The 17,910-nt window shown below is 50.9% G+C and overlaps 1 protein-coding gene and 1 long non-coding RNA gene across 16 annotated transcripts in view; one reads left to right on the forward strand and one right to left on the reverse strand.

Moving 5' to 3' along the window:
• Positions 1-444: 444 nt before the first annotated feature.
• Positions 445-4,324, reverse strand: NR2F2 (nuclear receptor subfamily 2 group F member 2). The gene is made up of 2 exons (XM_042823978.1): positions 3,784-4,324; positions 445-2,408 (listed from the first exon to the last, which is right to left on the reverse strand). Exons 1-2 carry the CDS (start codon positions 4,211-4,213, stop codon positions 1,702-1,704), a joined length of 1,137 nt encoding a protein of 378 aa, XP_042679912.1. The 5' UTR covers positions 4,214-4,324; the 3' UTR covers positions 445-1,701.
• Positions 4,325-6,256: 1,932 nt separating this feature from the next.
• LOC122163106 overlaps positions 6,257-17,910 on the forward strand; it is a 33,669-nt gene continuing 22,015 nt past the window's right edge. For 5 of the 15 annotated variants that reach the window (XR_006169809.1, XR_006169813.1, XR_006169811.1 and 2 more), the window contains exons 1-2: positions 6,259-7,761; positions 7,848-7,985. This is a non-coding gene — a long non-coding RNA (uncharacterized LOC122163106). Of the gene's footprint in view, positions 7,762-7,847; positions 7,986-10,380; positions 10,462-15,643; positions 15,692-17,910 lie in introns of all 15 variants that reach the window. The other 10 variants (XR_006169806.1, XR_006169814.1, XR_006169815.1 and 7 more) reach the window with 9 other exon arrangements.

The raw sequence follows: 17,910 nt of genomic DNA on the forward strand, positions 1-17,910 counted from the left end.
TTCCATCAGTGCTGTTATTGGGGAGCTGTGTGCGGAGCCCTCCTCGTGCACTGGGCTATCTCCCCAGCATCGAGATAAGAAGGAGTGTTTATCTCGTTGGGAGGCAATTTACACGCCAGGCCTCACATTTGGAAAATAGCAATAAATTAAACAGTTACGACAGGATCGGACGATTGTTTTCTCAGAAGGCTAAAAATAATAATCATCATCATAATCAAGTGATTTGGGGAGAAAGGAGAGGTTTCGGCTCCGCTCCTCGGGGCTGCTGCAGCCCAGTGGAGGTGTGGGGGATCCGTGGGGCGTCCCCACGTGTGCCTGGACCCCAAACAGAGCCCCAGGGGCAGCGGCCCCACGCGGGACCCCCCCAATGGGTGCTCGTGGGTCACCCCAGGACCTCAGCGTGGCTGGTTGAAGGGGAAGGGGGGGAAGTTGGGAGGAGAAGGCTTTTTTTTTTTTTTTTTTTTTAATGTGTAAAGCAATAATATATAAAAGGAAGTTTAGGTCACGACCCAGAACCTGGACAAAGTCCAGAAAATGACTTCGTTCCCCAGACCCCCTTTAAGACAACAAGGAGCGGATTGTGAGCCCTCCTTTTCCCACATAAACTACATTTTTTTTTCCTGTTTCCTGATATCAGGCTTTAAAAAACTCCGATGAGTAATTATTTTACAGGTCCTGCTTCCATTCATATGTTTATCGCGTGGCCACTTTCCCAAGCTTCCCAATGAGCTACAGAAGAAATCTAGGGATTTTTAAACTCCATCCCCAAACTTGCAGGGCTGCAGCCTTCAAGTTAGCCATCTGAGATCACATATTGCGCAAATTAGTGAGCAGATTTAAAAATAATAATAATAATAATAAAAATATTTAGCCTCCAGAGTTAATATCAGGCTTATTAGTCACCCAAGTTAAACTCTAGTGCAAGCTAATTCGATTTCACAACGCACTCAATTATTGCTTTATAACTCATGCACTATTTCTAGGCAGCAAAAGTTGACACATATTTTTCCCCCCTTCGCTTTGATGATCCCAGCAGCGCCCCGAGCTGCGCTCCTCGCCTCGTGCCACCCCGGAACTGCTCGGCAAAGCGCAGCTCCTGCCCTCTGCTCTGACTTTTTCCTGCTGTCCCCGACTGCTTATGGTAATGATCCCTCCGCACCCTCTCCTCGCTCTGCACTCTGCAGCTCCTGCTGGGTACAAATGCAAACTTTTCCCCTTAGCTCCAATGACACAGAACTGCTCGCTGCCACGTTCTGTTTCAATCAGAGACAGCTCTTTGGGAAGTTGATTTATTTTATTTTATGGGATGGCAGGGAACATATTTTAAACTGAGCTTTGCGCATTTAAGTTTTTATATTTTTCTTTCATTCAATTTTTAATCCTGCAGGGCTTTCCCCCCCCTCTCCCCGCCCCCCCCTTCCTGGCTGCCCATAAAATGATACTCTTTTTAAAGTGGTTTCACTGATAGGACGCCTTGTATTTAACAACATCAAACAGATTTTTGCTGCTGTTCGGATGCGTGTCATTAAATGCAACAACCCAGAGCTAGACTGTTAAATAAAATATTATTTTCAATGGGAAAAGCGCAGTCTCTTGTGGCGAATGGGTGCCTCCCCCCGAGTCCCCTCTTCCCCCTTCCCCAGCCTGACGCAGCAAGGCTCGGGGTGCGCTTCCCCGTCTATTTCTCATCGTTGCGATGGGTTATTTCCCCCCGCAGCCCACGCTGGGGGGCTGCTGAGAGCCGAGGCCCCGCGGGTAACCCCCCAGCCCCACTCCTGGCAGGGCAGCGGGGCTGGCGAAGGCAGCAACACTTTGCAAAGAGCAAACACCTCTCGGAGGGGCAGGGGGGAGGAAGGGGAGAGCAAAGAAACGCTGCCTACCTGAGGTGAAGAGGACTATGGCCTTTAAACAGCTATATTCTGCGGAGTCGACATGCAACGCTTTCAGTTTTTCTACTTGCTCTTGGAAGATTCGTATGTGGTCCATAAAGGCGACCACTCGGTCAGCAGACATTGGCGAAGCGTGGAGGCCGGCGGCTGCCAGCAGCGGGGCTACGTGGAGGGGCATGGAGCACTGGGCGGCGTTGAGCACGAACAACTCGCTCCAGGTCAGCCTGAGCAGGGCCACCTGGTCTGTGATCTGCAGGTCTGGGAAGAAGGGGATATTCCTGGCCCACTCCACCGCGCTGAAGAGCATCCGAGCTGCCAGTTCGCAAATGTTCTCGATGCCCATGATGTTGTTGGGTTGCATGCACTGACTGCCAAAGCGGGAGGTGGGGTAGGGCTCTGCTCTCAGAAGAAGGGAGATATATCCGGATAGGTAGGAATGGCAGTTGAGAGGGTCCCCGTTTGTCAAGGCGAACTGACCGTGAGTTGGCTGTGTGGGTGGCATTCTGCCCCTCTGGACCGCTGCAGTGAATAAAGAAGAAACTACAGCTATTAATATCTGAATTGCTCCGAGCGCCGCCAGCCCCGAGCCCGCTCCGTGCGGCCGTGCCACGGCCCGAGCCCAGCGCGTCCCCGGCCCGGCACAGCCTCACCTCCCGCACACGGCAGGACCCAGCGATCCCCCCCCCTCTTCCAGCCCTCCTACGGCCACGCTTTGTGTTTTCCTTCATTCCGACCAAAGCAGCTTTATCGATTTGGGGCTGGGGGAGAGGGCCGGGCAGGGGGCAGAGGGCACCGACACTTCGCAACCCCCGAAAAGAAAAAAAAAAAAAAAAAAGAAAAAGAAAAGCGAGGAGCGAGCAGCCCCAGCATCACCTCCCCCCCAGGGCCAGGCTTTATCCGGCGGCACCTTCCCGGGGAAGCGGGCCTGTGGCGTTTTGTTCAGACACTGACACGGAGAGAGGAAAAAAGGAGAGAGAAAAAGGGGCCGGGGGACAGGAGGACGGCGGGGAGGGGACGGCGGACACCGCGCTCGGGCTCTGCTCGCTGCCGGCCGCGCTCCGAGCCCGGTTTCCCCCGCAGGAACACAAAGAGGAGCCCGGCAAGTCCCGAGCCCCCTCACCCTTAACCTACATAGCAGCGTCCAGACGCGCTGCGGGGCCGCGGGCTCACATTTCCCGGCTAATTTTATAGCACAAAGCCCCCATCGCCCCTCGCTTCCTTCTGGGTGCTGCTTCACCCCCGTGGGAAGGACGGGGAGAAGGGAGGAAGGAGAAAAGTGGGGTCAGAGCGAGGGGAGAGGCAGGCACACGGCGATACACACACACACACACATACACACGGAGGGAGGGAGGGATGTGTCTATGTGTTTTTAGAGGAGGGAAAATCCGGTCGGGAATCCACAGTGGAGTGCTGTAGAGCCCTCGGGAGGGTGAGTTCCATTGTAACCGTAATTCGAACCGCCTGGGTTAAGCCGCGGGCCGGGGGCTGAATGCGAACGGGGAGCCCCGAGCATGCAGGGGGGGAACGCGGGGACAGCGAGCGTCCGGCGGAGCCATCGGCTCCGGAGTGGAAATCCGTCCCCGAGCAGCCGCCCCCCGGCACACGGCGACGGCCGCGGTGGGTTCCGGGGCAGCATGCGGGAGCCCCCTCCTCCCCTCCCACGGTTCTTTCTTTCAAGAAGAGAAAGTTTATTTGGGGAGGGGGGGAGGGTTCTGGTGGGGGTTGAGGTGGGGGGGCGGGGGGGGCGGAAGCGGTGAGCGGGGGGAAGGGAGGTTAACAATAAAAGCATAATCGTCATAATTCAAAATAATCAGAATGATAATAATAAAAGCAAACCTAAAAGGCAGCGGGTGAGGAAAAAAATAAAATTGCAAAACAAATGAAATCCCAATACCTTCCCGTCTCATGCCAACTTTGAGGCATTTTTTGAGGCGGCAGTACTGACACTGATTGCGGTGGTGCTGGTCAATGGGACAGTTCCTGTTGGCACGACAAGTGTAGCTGAGATTCCTCCTTACACTCCGCTTGAAGAAACTCTTGCAACCCTCGCAGGTAAACTGGCCGTAGTGTTTGCCACTAGACTTGTCCCCACAAACCACGCACTCAATGTGCTGCTGCTGCTGCTGCTTGTCCCCTTGGCTCTGCTGGCTCGCCGCGTTGCTCTGCGCTGGCGTGCTGGGGGGGCCGCCGGGCCCCGGGGTCTGCGGGGTGTGCGGGGTCCCGGCCGGGGGGCCCTGCACCGGCGGGGCGGGCGCTGGCTGCGTTCCCTGAGCTCCGGGCACATCGTCCTGGGGGTCTCGCCACGCACCGACTACCATTGCCATATCTATTGGACACCGTTGCCAAACTTCCTGTTCCCCCTTTATTTTCAAAGTTTGTTTGCTTTGCTCTGCAGCTCAGCTTTGCAGCAGTTTGCTTTTTTTCTCCTCCTCCTTTCTTTCTCTTTCCCTCTCTCTCCCTTTTGTTGCTTTAAAAAAAAAAAAAAAAAAAAAAAAAGATAAAAAAAAAAGATATATCTTTAAAATTTTTATTTTTTTTCTCCTTTCTCCGAAGCTCCCCGGCGCCGAGCACGGGGAAGAGCGAAGGGAGAAAGGGAGGGGGGGGAGAGGGAGAGAGAAAGAGAGAGAGGAAAAAAAAAAAAAAAAAATCCCTTCGCCGCTGTGCCCGCTGCTCTCAGCGCCGATCCGCAGCGGAGTTGCCGGCGGAGAGGCGGGTGGTGCCGGGGGGCCAGCTCCAGGGCAGCTCGCCGTCAGCCATTCAGGAAAGCCATCAAGGCGCGGACGAACAGCCGGGGAACGCCGCGGCCGCGGGCGGCGCGGGGCGGCGGGCGGCGGGGCTGCTGGGGGCCGCTCTCGCCGCGAGTCCTGCGCGCCGCAGCCACATCCACCGCCGCGCTCCGCTTTGTGTGTGCGGGCGGCTTTTTTTTTTTTTTTTTTTCTTTCCTCCTCTCTCCGCGCTCCGTCTCTCCTCCTCCCTCCTCCTCCTCCTCCGCCGGCTTTAATTCTTCCTCTCTTTAATTCTTCCTCGCGCCGCGCTCGCTGCTTTCTCTCTGTCTCTCTCTCTCTTTTTATTATTATTATATATTTTTTTTGCCTTTTTTTTTTTTTTTTTTTTTTAAAGGGGGGGCCGCTTTATTAATTCTCCCCGCTCGCCGCTCGCCGCTCGCTCCTCGCTGCCGCCGCCCGGGCTCCGCCGCGCCGCTGCTGCCTTATGCTGCTTGTGCCGCCTCGCAAGTGGGCTCTCGCCTCCGCGCCGCCGGTGCTCACGGCGCGGGCGGGGGGGGGGGGGGGCGCGGGGCACCGGGGGGCGGGGGGGGGGGGGGGGGGGGGGCGGGAAGGAGTCAACTCGCCAGCCGGGCGGGATGATAAAAGAGGGGAGCGGGAGGAGGAGGAGGAGAGGGAAGGATCACGGCGCGGCGCGCAGCATCGCGCCTCAGCCCGAGGGAGGGGGGAGAGGGAGAGGGAGGGGAGCGCGGGCCCTTCCCCCAGCGCGCCCCCCCCCCGGCGGGAGGAGGAGGGAGAGAGGGGAGAGGGAGGGGCGCGGGGGCGCGGCCGGGTGGTGTGCGCGCTCCCCGCCGGCCGCTCGCCCCGCTGGCGGGAGAGTGAACTTTGACACGACTGCTGCAACTTAGCGCACGTCGCCATGGCGACCGCGCGGCCTTATAAGGCGAGCCGGCGGCGTTTGACTGGGCGAAAGCTCCGCGCGCGCCCGCCCCCGTCGGTCCTCATTGGGCCGCGCGCGACGCCCTCTGTGCGCGGCCCCTGCCATGGCCGCCGCCGCGCGCCCGCCCGCCCCGCGCGGTCCTAAAGGCCGCCGCCGTGGGGCCGCGCGCGGATCTCGGCCCCGCTCCCGGAGCCCGCGCGGGGCTCACCTGGCGGCGGGCGGCGGCGGAGGGGAAGGCGGAGGGAAAAGCGGAACGCGGCGACACAGACGCGCGGCGCGGGCCCTCGGGGTCACGGGGGCAGGGCGAGGCCGGGCCGCTCCGTTCCGCGGCACCTGCGGAGCCCTCCGCGCGGCCCCGGCGCGGCGCTCCTCCGTCTCGGCGCCCTAACTTTGTGCTCTTTCTATTCCCCTTTCTTTCCTCGCTCCGCGCGCTACCGCAGTCCTCGGAGCACCGCCGCGGCGGGAGCCACCCCGCACGGAGCGGGGCTTCGGCTCCGTACCGCGGTCGACGGACCGAGAGAGGGCACGGGAGCCGCGGTCGCGGCCGGCGGGCGGAGCGCAGCCGGAGCCGAGCCGCCCGCGGGTCACGGCCGCGGCCCCGCGGGGCTCCGCGAGGTCCGAAGGGCTCCGCGACCCGCGCTCCGTCCCGGTGCCGCACGCAGGAACTCGGCCGGCAGCCGCAGGTGCTGCGGAGCCGCGGTTTCGGCGGGCACAAAGCCGGGACCCCGCGGGTGGGGGATGCTCTGCGGCTCCGTTACACGGCGCTGCCCGAGCACGACCACCCGTGCCCGAGCTCCTGGGAGGAGAAAGGCGTCCGTCCCCGGTAGAAGGGTGTGAGCGCCTTCTGTGACCCGGAGGACAAGGGCCGAGCTTCGGGCAGGGACGGGGCGCGAGGCGCAGAACGGTCCCACGTTGCTGCTGAGGTTGGATTTCCCAAGGAATAATAATAATAATAATAATAAAAATAAAAGCTTCCCTGCCTCCAACCTGACAAAGTAAACAGGATTAATTCGCCATGTGCAAAAACATTAATACCGTCCTCAGCGCGGAAATCGGAAGGGAAAGCTGTTTTCGCAGCACCCACGATATTAACACACGATCGTAGCAATGCAAAGCCACTGATACACACTCACACACCGCCGTGCCGCCGATTGCTCGAGCATTAATGAAGAATGCCCCGCATTAACTATTTGCTCTTCGAGGGATGGAGCGGTGCAACTCTCCATGAGCACCATCCGCCGCTTTGCCATTTGTTTGCGAGTGGGCTGAGGCAGAGCGGGCGAAGGGAAAAATGAACTCAGGTTCATTTTGCTAAATCCTATTTGAGACCCGAACGCCTCGCGAAGAAGGGGACATTCTCCGCTGTCCTTCTCCGAGCCCCGTCACAATAGAAATGCTCTGTTTAGAAGTAAGGCTCTATTGTTTTTATTCCAAATAAATAAGCGCATCCCTCCTGCCATTTTACTGCAGATGTAAATTTATTGTAATGAGAGGGAGTGGAAGGATTTATTTTGCTAAAATAGAGTTGGGGATAGAGCCGGTGTAAATCTTGGGGTTTTTTAAACAAGGAGGAAGAGAGGGAAGCTGCTTGCCTGGCAGAAAGCTGCCTTGCAGCCCTCTAATTCTTTCTAGATTAAATCGCAATATGAATAGAGCATCGAACAAATACCGAGTTTCGCTCTGAACTCAGTGGAAAGCAGTTACGTCTAACAGAATTCAATGAATTCCTCTTCTCCCTCAATGTAGTATGTGTGTGTTTTTCTCTTCCACCACACTGAAGTTCCATGAATAGGGAAAGTGGCTCCTATTGTGTGCCTCTGAACTTCCAAGTCAATGCAATTTTTAACCACTGGCTTGTGGTACTTTGAAAATCACCAGGGGCTGTCAGAGTTGGGTCCTCTGAAAAATTTACAGTGCTAAATCAGAGCATATGCTGTGAGAGAGGAAAAAAAATTGCTTAAGATTGGAGCAAGTACAGTATCTGGCTGCCCCCTAGTGTAAGTCTCTTATCTGCCTAAAATTCAACTTTAAAAGAAAAGGATCTCTTAAAGGGAAACGACTTTTGGCTCACGTATGCATACGAGAATGAAACTTCTGTACATTTTAATCTGATTAATTCCTAAGGATTTAAAATTAATTGGCTTGGGCACTCCTAGACCGGACTATAAGATTTCTGCATCAGGGTTCCTACCAGCCCTGTGCCGAATAGGTATTTTTAAGGGATATTGGTCAGGGATGGGGGGGGTGGGGGGGGAATCCTGTTTTGTGATTTTTTTTTTTTTTTTTTTAAACGAGGAACCGTGCCTCGCATGCGGCTGTCAGAGCAAAACACTTTTGCTGCTTAAACTCAGATCTGCGCCTTTTGCCGTAATAAAGCAAGGATAAATAATTGCCATAAAGCCTCCGCCGCGCCGCCAACCACACCTTCGGAGGGTGAGTATATTCCAGCTTCTTTCCATTGTACTTAACCAGGGAAGCGACCGGAGGGGGGAGAGAGACGGGATCTTAACGCTATACCTTCCCCACCGACCTATTTATTTATATTTTTCCCCTTAAAAATATCTCTATCCGTATCTATAAGCGTTGCCAGCCGCAGCCCCGGCGCGGTCCGATCGCGGAGCCCCGTCCCCGCCCGCAGCCCCAACCCCGGCCCCATCCGCAGCCCCGGCCGCCGCTTTGGGAATGACTTTGAGGCACTTCGCAGCCTCGGACCTGGGAGCCGATCCCGGTCGTTGGGTTTGCTGGCTTGTTTGTTTGTTTGCTGATTTCTTTATTTAGCTAAAGGACGTGCTAACTGGCGGTGCTGCGATTACACAGCCTCGGGTCTCCCCCCCTCCCCTCTTCCCCTCCTTAGAGCAACCCACGTAACCTTAGAAACGATCGTTTAAGACGCACGTTAGCTAACATTTGCTTTTTTGGATTTTTTGTTTTCCTTAAAAGAGAAACACAAGAATAACAACACATTGCCCGCAAAAAAAAAGTGTCAAAGAAGAAGAAAAAAAACTAGAAGTAAACATACCAAAACCATATTTGCCTTGTTCAAGGTCCCAAATCGCTTGCATCTTCCTTTTTCTACCTCTCCTTTAGTTTGGCAGGTGAAACAAACAAACAACAAAAAAATGATCAGACCGCTGTCTGCCCCCCAGAAAGATGTGCGTTGGGTAATTAAAGAGAAGTCTCCTTCGTGGTGTTTATCTAAAGCGATTGTGCAAACTGATTAAAAAAAAAAAAAAAAAAGAAGAAGAAGAAAAAAAAAGTAAAGTTACAGCCTTCAGGGGGAGAAAAAAAAGGAGGCAAGGTGAAGGGAATAGATTTCCCACAACCTAAAGGGAAGTGCTTTCGATGTATTATTAGCGATCAGCCTTGGGAGAGAGGAAAAAAAAATCCTGGACACACTCTAACTTTACACAGACAGGGTTTCAGGGGGGGCTTTGTACATAGCTGCTGAGGAATGTGCGCCTCGCCTTTAAGAAAAAATCCCCAAGCCCAAGGTAGGAGATGGCTTTGAGTGATCCTTGTCTCTCATTTCATTCCTTAGAAGGAAGAGCGTCTCGCTACACCTTGTTTGGAGCTGGAAAGGCGAGACTTAGGGAAAAAAAAAAAAAAAAAAAATCACAACCCACCCTTCCAATTGGGGAGGAAAAAAAAAAAAGAATAAGAGAGAAATCTCCTAACTTAATGAGTGTGGGGGGAGGATGGATGCGGCCGATTTCAGCCCCCCCTTCCCACTTTCCCCCCCCCCGGCAGGCAGGGGAAAAAAAAAAAAAAAAAAAAAAAAAAAAAGCCAACCGCAAACAACTACAGGCTGAACTATCAACACATGCACCGAAGGGGAAAAAATATATAGTGTCCTGTGTAGGGTCGGCAGGGAACGCAAGCACACGCTACAGCAAGTTGGGAAAGAATCCGAGCTAATCAGCAATCTCTTTCTCTCTCTCTCTCTCTCTCTCTCTCTCTTTCTCTTCCTCTCCCCCCCGCTCTCTTTCACTGCCCCTGAGATCCCAGCTAGAAAGAGGTACTCCACATTTTTTCATTACCAAAAATCCGTTGCAATAATCATTTGTTGCTAATTGAAACCCTTGGAGACATTTTCCCCACCCCCCCCTCTTCACAAACATGGCAACTTTTAGACATGGCAAGCACGTTTGTTTTATTTTATTAAAAAATACGGTTCGGGGAAGGCTGAATCCTTCACCCACGAGAAATATCAGCTCACAGCCCCTTCCCAAGGGGGGAAATGGGAGCCCAGTACAGTGAGAGCTTGGGAAAATTTGGAATACATTACACCGCCTTTGGCAGGAGAATACTCTCCAACTAATGGATTCCTGCTCCTTTTTGTGTGTGTGTGTGTGTGTGTCGGTGTGGGGGGTTTCTGGAAAGAGGGGTGGTGGTCGTGGGGAGCCGAGCTTTTATTTTAAGAAACTGTTATGGTAAGAAGTGTGTCATACTTGACAAATGGAACAAACGCTCTTCCATTTCTTGCTTGTCCTTGCCTTAAAACGGGAATTAAGTTAACCACAGTGCTGCATGTTAATTGCATGTTTACTGGGCTAATGAAAATTACAATGGGGTTTTGCCACCTCGAACAGTGATGAAAAAGTATGAAGGCAATTGTCATTGCAGCCCTCGGGGAGGGCCGGGGCCGGGCCATGGGGGGGGGGGAAGGGGGGGCCGGGCACGAACAATATTGATCAGAAGAAGGATAAATCTTTTAACTGCTCGTTAATACCATAAATATGGGCTACACAAGTTTCCACTCTTGTTAAGCCTAATCAGTACATGGAAGATGGAGACGTATCCCACTCGGATGCATTTTTCTTATTGCCAGAGGGATGCTCGCAGCTGTGGATGCCCTCCCCCGGTTCACCCCGGCCCCCAGATGCCTCCTCACAGTGGATGATCTCGAAAGGTGCGAGGAGGTGAACCCACCCTGCCCGTCCTTTTTCTCCCCTTTTGCAAATGCTCCTTTTCTGCAGAGCTCAACGGGTCGTGGTGGCAATGGGGACGGACGAAAGGGAGGGGGTCACCCCCCCCCGGGCCCCCCCCCCCCCCCCCCTCTTTATTCCTGAGCTCCGTGGAGAAGAGGAGGATGACCTGGGAACTCAGTTTGGGGGTGACCATTTTCATGCCGAAAATGAAACCCAAATGGCAAGAGCAGAGGGAAAGGTGGTGGAAGAAGGGCATTTCGAGCTCTCTTCCCCTACACCTCTCCAAAAGAGATTGCTGGAAAAAACAAACAAACAGGGAAAAAAAAAAAAAAAAAGAAAGAAAAAAAAAAACAAAACGGAGGAGGGGAATGCAATTAAATAGCCTAAAGATGACTTAAATCCCAACCAAAAATAATTCTAGTGAGGAGTCTCTCCCCAATGCCGCACAGCCTCACATTTGGAAACTTTGGCCCAACTTGTGGCGATAGCTCCAACTCTGCTCCGCGGGGTCAGAGGTGAGAGCTATTTTAACCCCAAAAGCCTGCGAGTGACCAAGGCTGCGGCCGGGCTCGCAGCACTAATAGCCATAATTACCTCCTCCCTCCCAGGGACATTCCTCACAGCAGAAACGTTAGACGCCGAATTGAAGAAAATCCTGGAGCTGAACATATCTTAGGGGGGTGGTGGTGGGGAAATAACAGCGATATGAAGGAATTTCAGAGCTCTCCCTTTCGCTTGGGGGGATTGAAGCCTTTTTTTTTTTTTTTTTTTTTTTTTTTCCCCTCCTCTTTTTTTCCCCCTTTGCCAGCATTCCCAAGGCGCTGGGTCTTTGTCTTAGAAGGAATGGAGTGTCTGAATGGTGTGAAAGGGACAGAGAGGGTCGCTTCAAATCGATTTTACTTGTCCTCTCTGTCTTTTCGGATCAACGCCCTTCAATGGACACATAGGTGCTCTTTCAACCAAAAACTTGTGCAACATTTTCTGCCTGTATTGGTGCTAAATACAATAAATGCTGGGCAGATTTTTTTTTTCTTTCTTTCCAAAGCAGAAAGCACCCTAATTAAATTGTTTTATATGGACAGTCGAGACAGACCAATTAAGTATGCATTAGTATAAAGATATATTCGAGAGATAAGCGCTCTATAGGAGCCCTGTCTGGGCAAGGTGTGTAAAGTGTCCTCGCGAAGAGAGCCTGTAAGCAGGTTTTCATATGGATTTTTCCCCTCCATTGACTCCTATACTCGAGTAACGGACTGAATAAGTTAGCGAAAAGCCATTAGTGAAAGTGGTTTCTAAACAAAGTTAACAGGTGGACGTAGCCGGTTTTAGATTTGAATAACAGTCGCACATCTCCAACACACAGCCATGTATTTATGGAGCGTGCATGCACGCAGCGTGCGTTTACACAGAGAAATGCCTCCGACCCGGGGTTGCTGTGTAAATGCACATGAAATAAAGCAAACAGCTGGGCGCTGGCGGGGGCTGCGGTGCAGGGTGCGGGATCGGGATGCGCCAAAGGCGGGCATCGCGCTGCCGGGGCTGCGCTGCGCTGCGCTGCGCGGGCATCCGCGGGCACTGCGCGGAGGAGCGGGGTGACTGCGAGGGGAAAGATTTCCTATCCGAGGCACGGGCTTTCCCAGGAGTGAAATAACAGATGAGGGCAAAGCACACACACGCGCGCGATCGCGCGAACTTCTCGTTCTGTCCATTTTATCACCCTGGGAAAGCTCTCGCGTATGGCTAACCGCAGGAACTGAGCTTTAAGCTCCTCTCCATTTCCATTTTTTTTTTTCCTTCGCTGCAGATTTTCCAAGTCGTTACAAACCGCCCCCCCCCCCCCCACCCACCCAACCAAACCAACCAACCGGAGAAACAAACAAACAAAAAGCCCTCAGCCCCCAGCCCTGCCTCGGCTGAACCCGGGGCTGCAGAGTTGCGGGAGGGAGAGCGGGGAGGGGCGGGGGGGGTCACCTCGCATCCCTCACCCTGCGGGACCCCCGCGGGATGCTGAGGGGTGGGAGCGGGTCTCGCCCTGATGTGACACCGCTGTCACTCCAGGGGCCGGGGAAGAGAGGACAGAGGGATGCAGGGATGAGAAGCGCCCGTGCGACGGCTGCTTGCCTTCCCATTCATTTTCTAGCAGCGTTTTGGAAGTGCCAGACCATCATGTAGAGATGGGAGATGGGGATGAATAAGGCATTCTTCGCTTAGGTGGCTTAACGCCACGGTAAACAGGTTAGAGACAGAAGCTTTTACAGCCTCACTTTCTCTCTTTGCTCGTTACCTTCGAGGATAAATCATAACAGACGGTATGGGGGCAAGGAATGCATCTGAAGGAGATCTCAGTCAGTCACTGCCCGGACAATAGTCCACCTCCTGTTGGGTTGCGTATTGATCAGGAGAGGAGCTGAAGATGTCGCCACACTAAATATTTACTGATCACACACAAATAGCCGGGACTTGAACGATTTTCTCCTGTGAGGAGAGCAGAGAGAGAAGGGTAAATCATTTTATTAGTGTGTATAAAGCAAAGAGCACACTCTGGCTTGGAGTGTTTTAAGATGTGTCTTCAGCTGGATGAAAAGAGTTAGGGAAATCGATATGGAGTGATTAGATGAGCCAGTCGTGTCAAAGAGAGAGGCTGTGAATTTCATGGATTTGGTTATACCGGGAGGGGGGAAAATATATCGAGAGATTAAAGGGAGGAACCCGCTGTAGCGGAGCCAATGAAAAAATAATATCTAATCAGAGCAGGCAAAGGTACGGACGGGATAAGCCCCACATTTCCAAAGAATCGCATCAGCTGGAGGGGAACCGGGGACGCACATGAAAGAGGCAAATGGGGGGCGAGCAGAGCCTAGAAATGCTACGGAGCAAACAGAGGCAGAGAAAAGTCGCCTCTGTAGAGCAATGCAGAGACACTGCGAGCGTGGGGACAAAAGGGACAGGAGCGAGGGGACGGAGGGGCTGCAGCGGGCGCTGGGTGAAGGTGCGGGGTCCCAGCCGTGTCCCCAGGCGGGGACAGCCCAGCTCCGGTGCGAGGGGCTCAAACTCTCCCCTCCAAGTTTGTTCTCCCCTCTTTCTCTCCCTCCTCAAGCAAAATGTGGTGAGTAAAATGGATTTTAGGGTTTAACCACCTCATTTTATCCATCCCCGTAATGACAAGGCTCGCAGTATGTAATCTACAGATTACTGCCATTCGAGGGCGACCACAAGTGGCGTAAAAAAAAATATAAAAATAGTAATAAAAAAATACACGTAACATAAATAATCAGTATTTCTGAAAAGGACAAAAAGGCAGAACGCAGCCGTGCCATCGGACTGGGAGCGGATTGCCGGGCGCAGGCGGCTCCGCCGTGCTCCAGGTGCCGGGACATTAAGGAACATTAAGGCCAACTTCGAGCAAATGCAGAAGTGCCAAAGGGCACAGAGCAGGGCAGGGCTCTGCCCATCGCCGTTAAAATACGTTCTTTAGGAAAGCTGGGATTTTCTTTTTCTTTTTTTTCTTTTTTTTTTTTTTTTTTTTTTTTCTTCTGCTCCCTTTTTTGTTTTTTTTTATTTATTTATTTTTGCCTCAAATCAATGATGTTCGGGCCATCTTCAAACGCTGCCTCCTCCCTGGGTGTATTTTCCTGTAGCAGCAATAGGATGCGACTGCAGAGCACTGAGTCAAAGCACCGGGAGAAAGTTGGAGCCGCAGTTTATCTGATACTGAATGCTGGGAGGGAAGAAAGGCACAGAAGCGAGGAACGAGGAGTAGAAGCGATGTGGAAACAGCTTTTCATTAGTCCTCCAAGTGCTAATTTTGCTACTGTAAACAAACACTGAAGTTAGAAACAGCTGCATATACAGTGCCGGGCACTGGGAGTTGGGGGAAGAGAGGAGAAAATGGCTTTTGTATCCCCTGTCCCCTTTTTGTCCATGCATGGCACCCAGCCCCTGCCTTTCCCCAAAGCCGGGGCTGATGCTGCTTTTAGCTGTGGAGAGGGGGACAAATAGAGGCACACGAAGAGCATTTCACATGAGCCATTGGAGCTCAGGCAGCTCTGCTGGATCACCAGTGCAACAGGAAACCTCGGGACAGACACAGCCTAATTAACAGTTTTCCATAGCTGAAGCGATTTTTAAGAATCCCAGTGGATTAGACCAATATGTTCAGGTGTAAGGCTACGAGGGCCTATAACTCCTTTCGCTATAATCTTATAACCTCCTTACCTAATTCCTTAGATTGCAGATAGGAAGAGTCTGACCCTGGAGGTCGGAAGGAGCTGGGTTTCATTAACCCTTCCCTCCTCGGCCCCGCTCCAGGGTTCACTGCACTGACTGAAGGACTGGAGGCAGAGGGAAGGGATTGGGATGGGGCTCGGCCCAAACGGGTGCCAGGGCTTCAGATGGTCTCTGCTCTCCCCCCAATCTAAAGGGAAAGGGAAATGGAAAGGGAACTTCTCTGTGTCCCGTGTGCCGGGAGGAGCTCACACGTACGGACATTCGGGAAATGATTCTTTCCCTTTACATCACTTCAGAGCTTTGCTTTTGTTTTTCTTCTTTTCTAATTTAAGATTTTTTATTTTATTTTATTTTATTTTTTTATATTTTTTTTCCCCAAATGTGAAGGGAATGAAACATGCTGGATACGTCAGATATTGCAAAAGGCAAAGCAATCTCCATCTCTGGGAGCAGCAGCCGTCTGTTAAGCTTGTCCATAAGCGAGCTGTAATCTTTAAGGGGAAAAAAAAAAAAAAAAAAGAGAAATCTAGGCAAGCTTCTCAGGCTGTATTTGGCTGCTAACACACCTGGTTTATGTTTTAATAGGTAGTTGCATTGTATTGATTCAGGGTACATCATTGATGTTGAAAGTTAATAACGCTCAAATTATATCTATCTGCCTACGTACATAATTGCATACACAGTATAACACTGTAAGAATTTGCATTTTGCTGCACATTCTTTGTTCATAAATCTTTTAACACACTGAATTGTTCCTTTGAAGAAAACGCTATTGAACCACATGTTTAAGGAAAAGATGCTTCTAAACTATATGTTTAAGCAATGAAATTGTTGAGTGAAATACAGGTTTCTTTGTATCTCACACAAACCTTGCCATACGCCAATCTTAACCTGCACATCCGAAACGCCTCTGTGATTTTTTTTCCTTTCTCCCAGTCAGAAGGCAGAAATATGTGACCTGCTGAGCGAGGTGGGTACTTTTTGGTAAGTATGTTTAGATATGATCTCCAGATACATGTACCATACTTTCAAATTCTTGGGATGCTAATTGAGCTAGCAAACAACAACCCAGCTCAGCGTTTCGGTTCCTTCTCTGCTTAACAGGCGCTTAATACAGAATTATACTGTAGCCATCCATCTAGGGAACAATATAGCTGAGGAGTCAACAGCAACGTTAAACCCAGATCATACTTGCTGCCTTATTCAGACTCCTCTTCCTTTTCACGCTTCTAAAAATGAACTCTTTAAAGAGATTTTTTGATTTCTGAGCATCATAAAAAATAATCAGCAGAATCAGGAGCGGACAGAAAGTTCCAAACAACGGGTCTAAATATTTCATATTCCCACTTACAATTCTAGCCCGTCACTTGTAAAAAGGAACCATCCCCTGTTTGTTCTTTAGATGTTTTAAAATACAGAAGGATGGATTATTGAGGCTGGCAGCTCCTATTTTTCCAGGGCCTGCCTTTGAGGTGACAGAAATAGAGACCGAACTACGAGGAAAAAAAAAACAAAACAAAAAATAACCCCAACAACTCCCCCTAAGAAAAAATAAACAGCCAAATAAATAAAACCCAAACCCTGGACAGGAATATAGACAGACAGCTATAGAACTGCATCTGAACCGAATCATATGTACTGCAACAGGGGATGTGCAGAAAAAATAGATCGCATACTTATAACCTCGTAATTGGAATACATCCTTATCTCTCTCTTTTGAAACGTTGCAGCTTTCTTGGAAATATTTTGAGTGCATATTTTAAGCTTCATTCTCCGGAATTGAATTAGATGAGGTGTTTCACCAAGGAGTAAAATACTTGTTTGCTATTTAAGGTTTAAGTTTCAGTCACCTATACATCTCTGCATCATTTGCTTTGTCTTTTCCTCCTCCTTGTGTTTGCAGACCTTCTGTAAAATGGTGTTTATTTGTATCAAAATCTAATCTCTGCATGCAAGAAAATAGTGAATGTTATTCAAAACAACCCCCTGTGTTTGACTGAGGTAAATGGGATGAGAATTTTTCACATGCAAAGAGTTAAAGCTGAACCGAAAACTTTAAAGCAAAGGGATAGCAGCAAACAGTGAAAAATGGCACGTCTGCTCCCTCTGACAAGCTTGCACTACATCACATGTTAAGAAGCACAGTTTTTTGAATCTAAGACCAGTTTTAGTTTTTAATAGGAAATAATTACATGGAACTTTATTTCCAGAGAGAACGTCCCTTCCAGCTACAGTGTTTTGCTTTGATCTGAGCATTAACTGGTAATAAAATAACCATATTTTGGATCCTAAGCATATTGATGCTTAAAGGAATGTTATGCTTTCAATCAAACTCTAATGTCAGATTATCCAAAGGTATTCATCCTCCTTTTGTCAGAAACCAATTTGTTCTTTTACTCCCGCAGCCCCTCACACGTGTTTCTGTACATTTTGGCATTTCATAGCAGAATTTGCACTGTCGAAGTGGAAAACTTGTACAAGGAGTGAGATCACGTTCCAGCCCGGCAATCTGTGCCGTGTCCCACGCAGCCCCCGCTGTGGCTGCCCCTTACACTTGCACACCTCCATCGCGCCACTACTGCGTGTGTGTATTTAGCTTGAAATCCCCCATTTTTATCGTTTTTGTTATTTTTTACCTGCAGAATCAATCACTGGGACCCGTCCCAAACAATTAACCTCCCCTTTATATGACGGACCCAAGCGCAGTGCTTCATAAAGCCATGAAAAGGACATCCCAGACACCAGGACCCGAGCCCAGGCTGGTCACGGAGCATAAAGGGAGAGCCAAGGGGAGGTTTTATCTCTTTGCCCCACCAACTCTCTCTAGTTCTAAGTTTCAGTGTGACAATAAACCAGTTTTGATAAGGCAGCTCATGGATTTCTCTGCCACATAAAGTTTTCTTAATAATAAAAAAGAAGAAACTTTATCCCCGCTAAATTAAAATAGGGCAGATGTTGGATATGGTTCATATTAGCCAGCCCTTCACCCCTTTGCCCCTGGCACTAAAGTCCTGACTCTCGCTTTATTCCATGTCTGTTTCTAACTGGAAGGTATTATTCCTGCCCTCGCTCTCTTCTCGTATTTATTTTTTCAGCGTCTAAAATTAAACCTATTCATTTAGCAACATACGTTCCACTTCGGATTGCTAAACCTGCCCAGAGAGGGGAAACGTTTTCCAAAAAGTGATGCACCGCTGACCTTA

Source organism: Centrocercus urophasianus, unplaced genomic scaffold, assembly GCF_019232065.1.
Source record: "Centrocercus urophasianus isolate 14NV4802_14NV808 unplaced genomic scaffold, USGS_Curo_1.0 seq_23, whole genome shotgun sequence".
In the NCBI taxonomy this organism is placed as follows: domain Eukaryota; kingdom Metazoa; phylum Chordata; class Aves; order Galliformes; family Phasianidae; genus Centrocercus; species Centrocercus urophasianus.

Excerpts from the sequence above, each read along its gene's own strand:
- NR2F2 (XM_042823978.1), bottom strand. The coding sequence starts at position 4,213 with ATGGCAATGGTAGTCGGTGCGTGGCGAGACCCCCAGGACGATGTGCCC. Across the intron at positions 2,409-3,783 it reads AGTTGGCATGAGACGGGAAG|CGGTCCAGAGGGGCAGAATG; the intron begins GTATTGGGATTT and ends TATTCACTGCAG.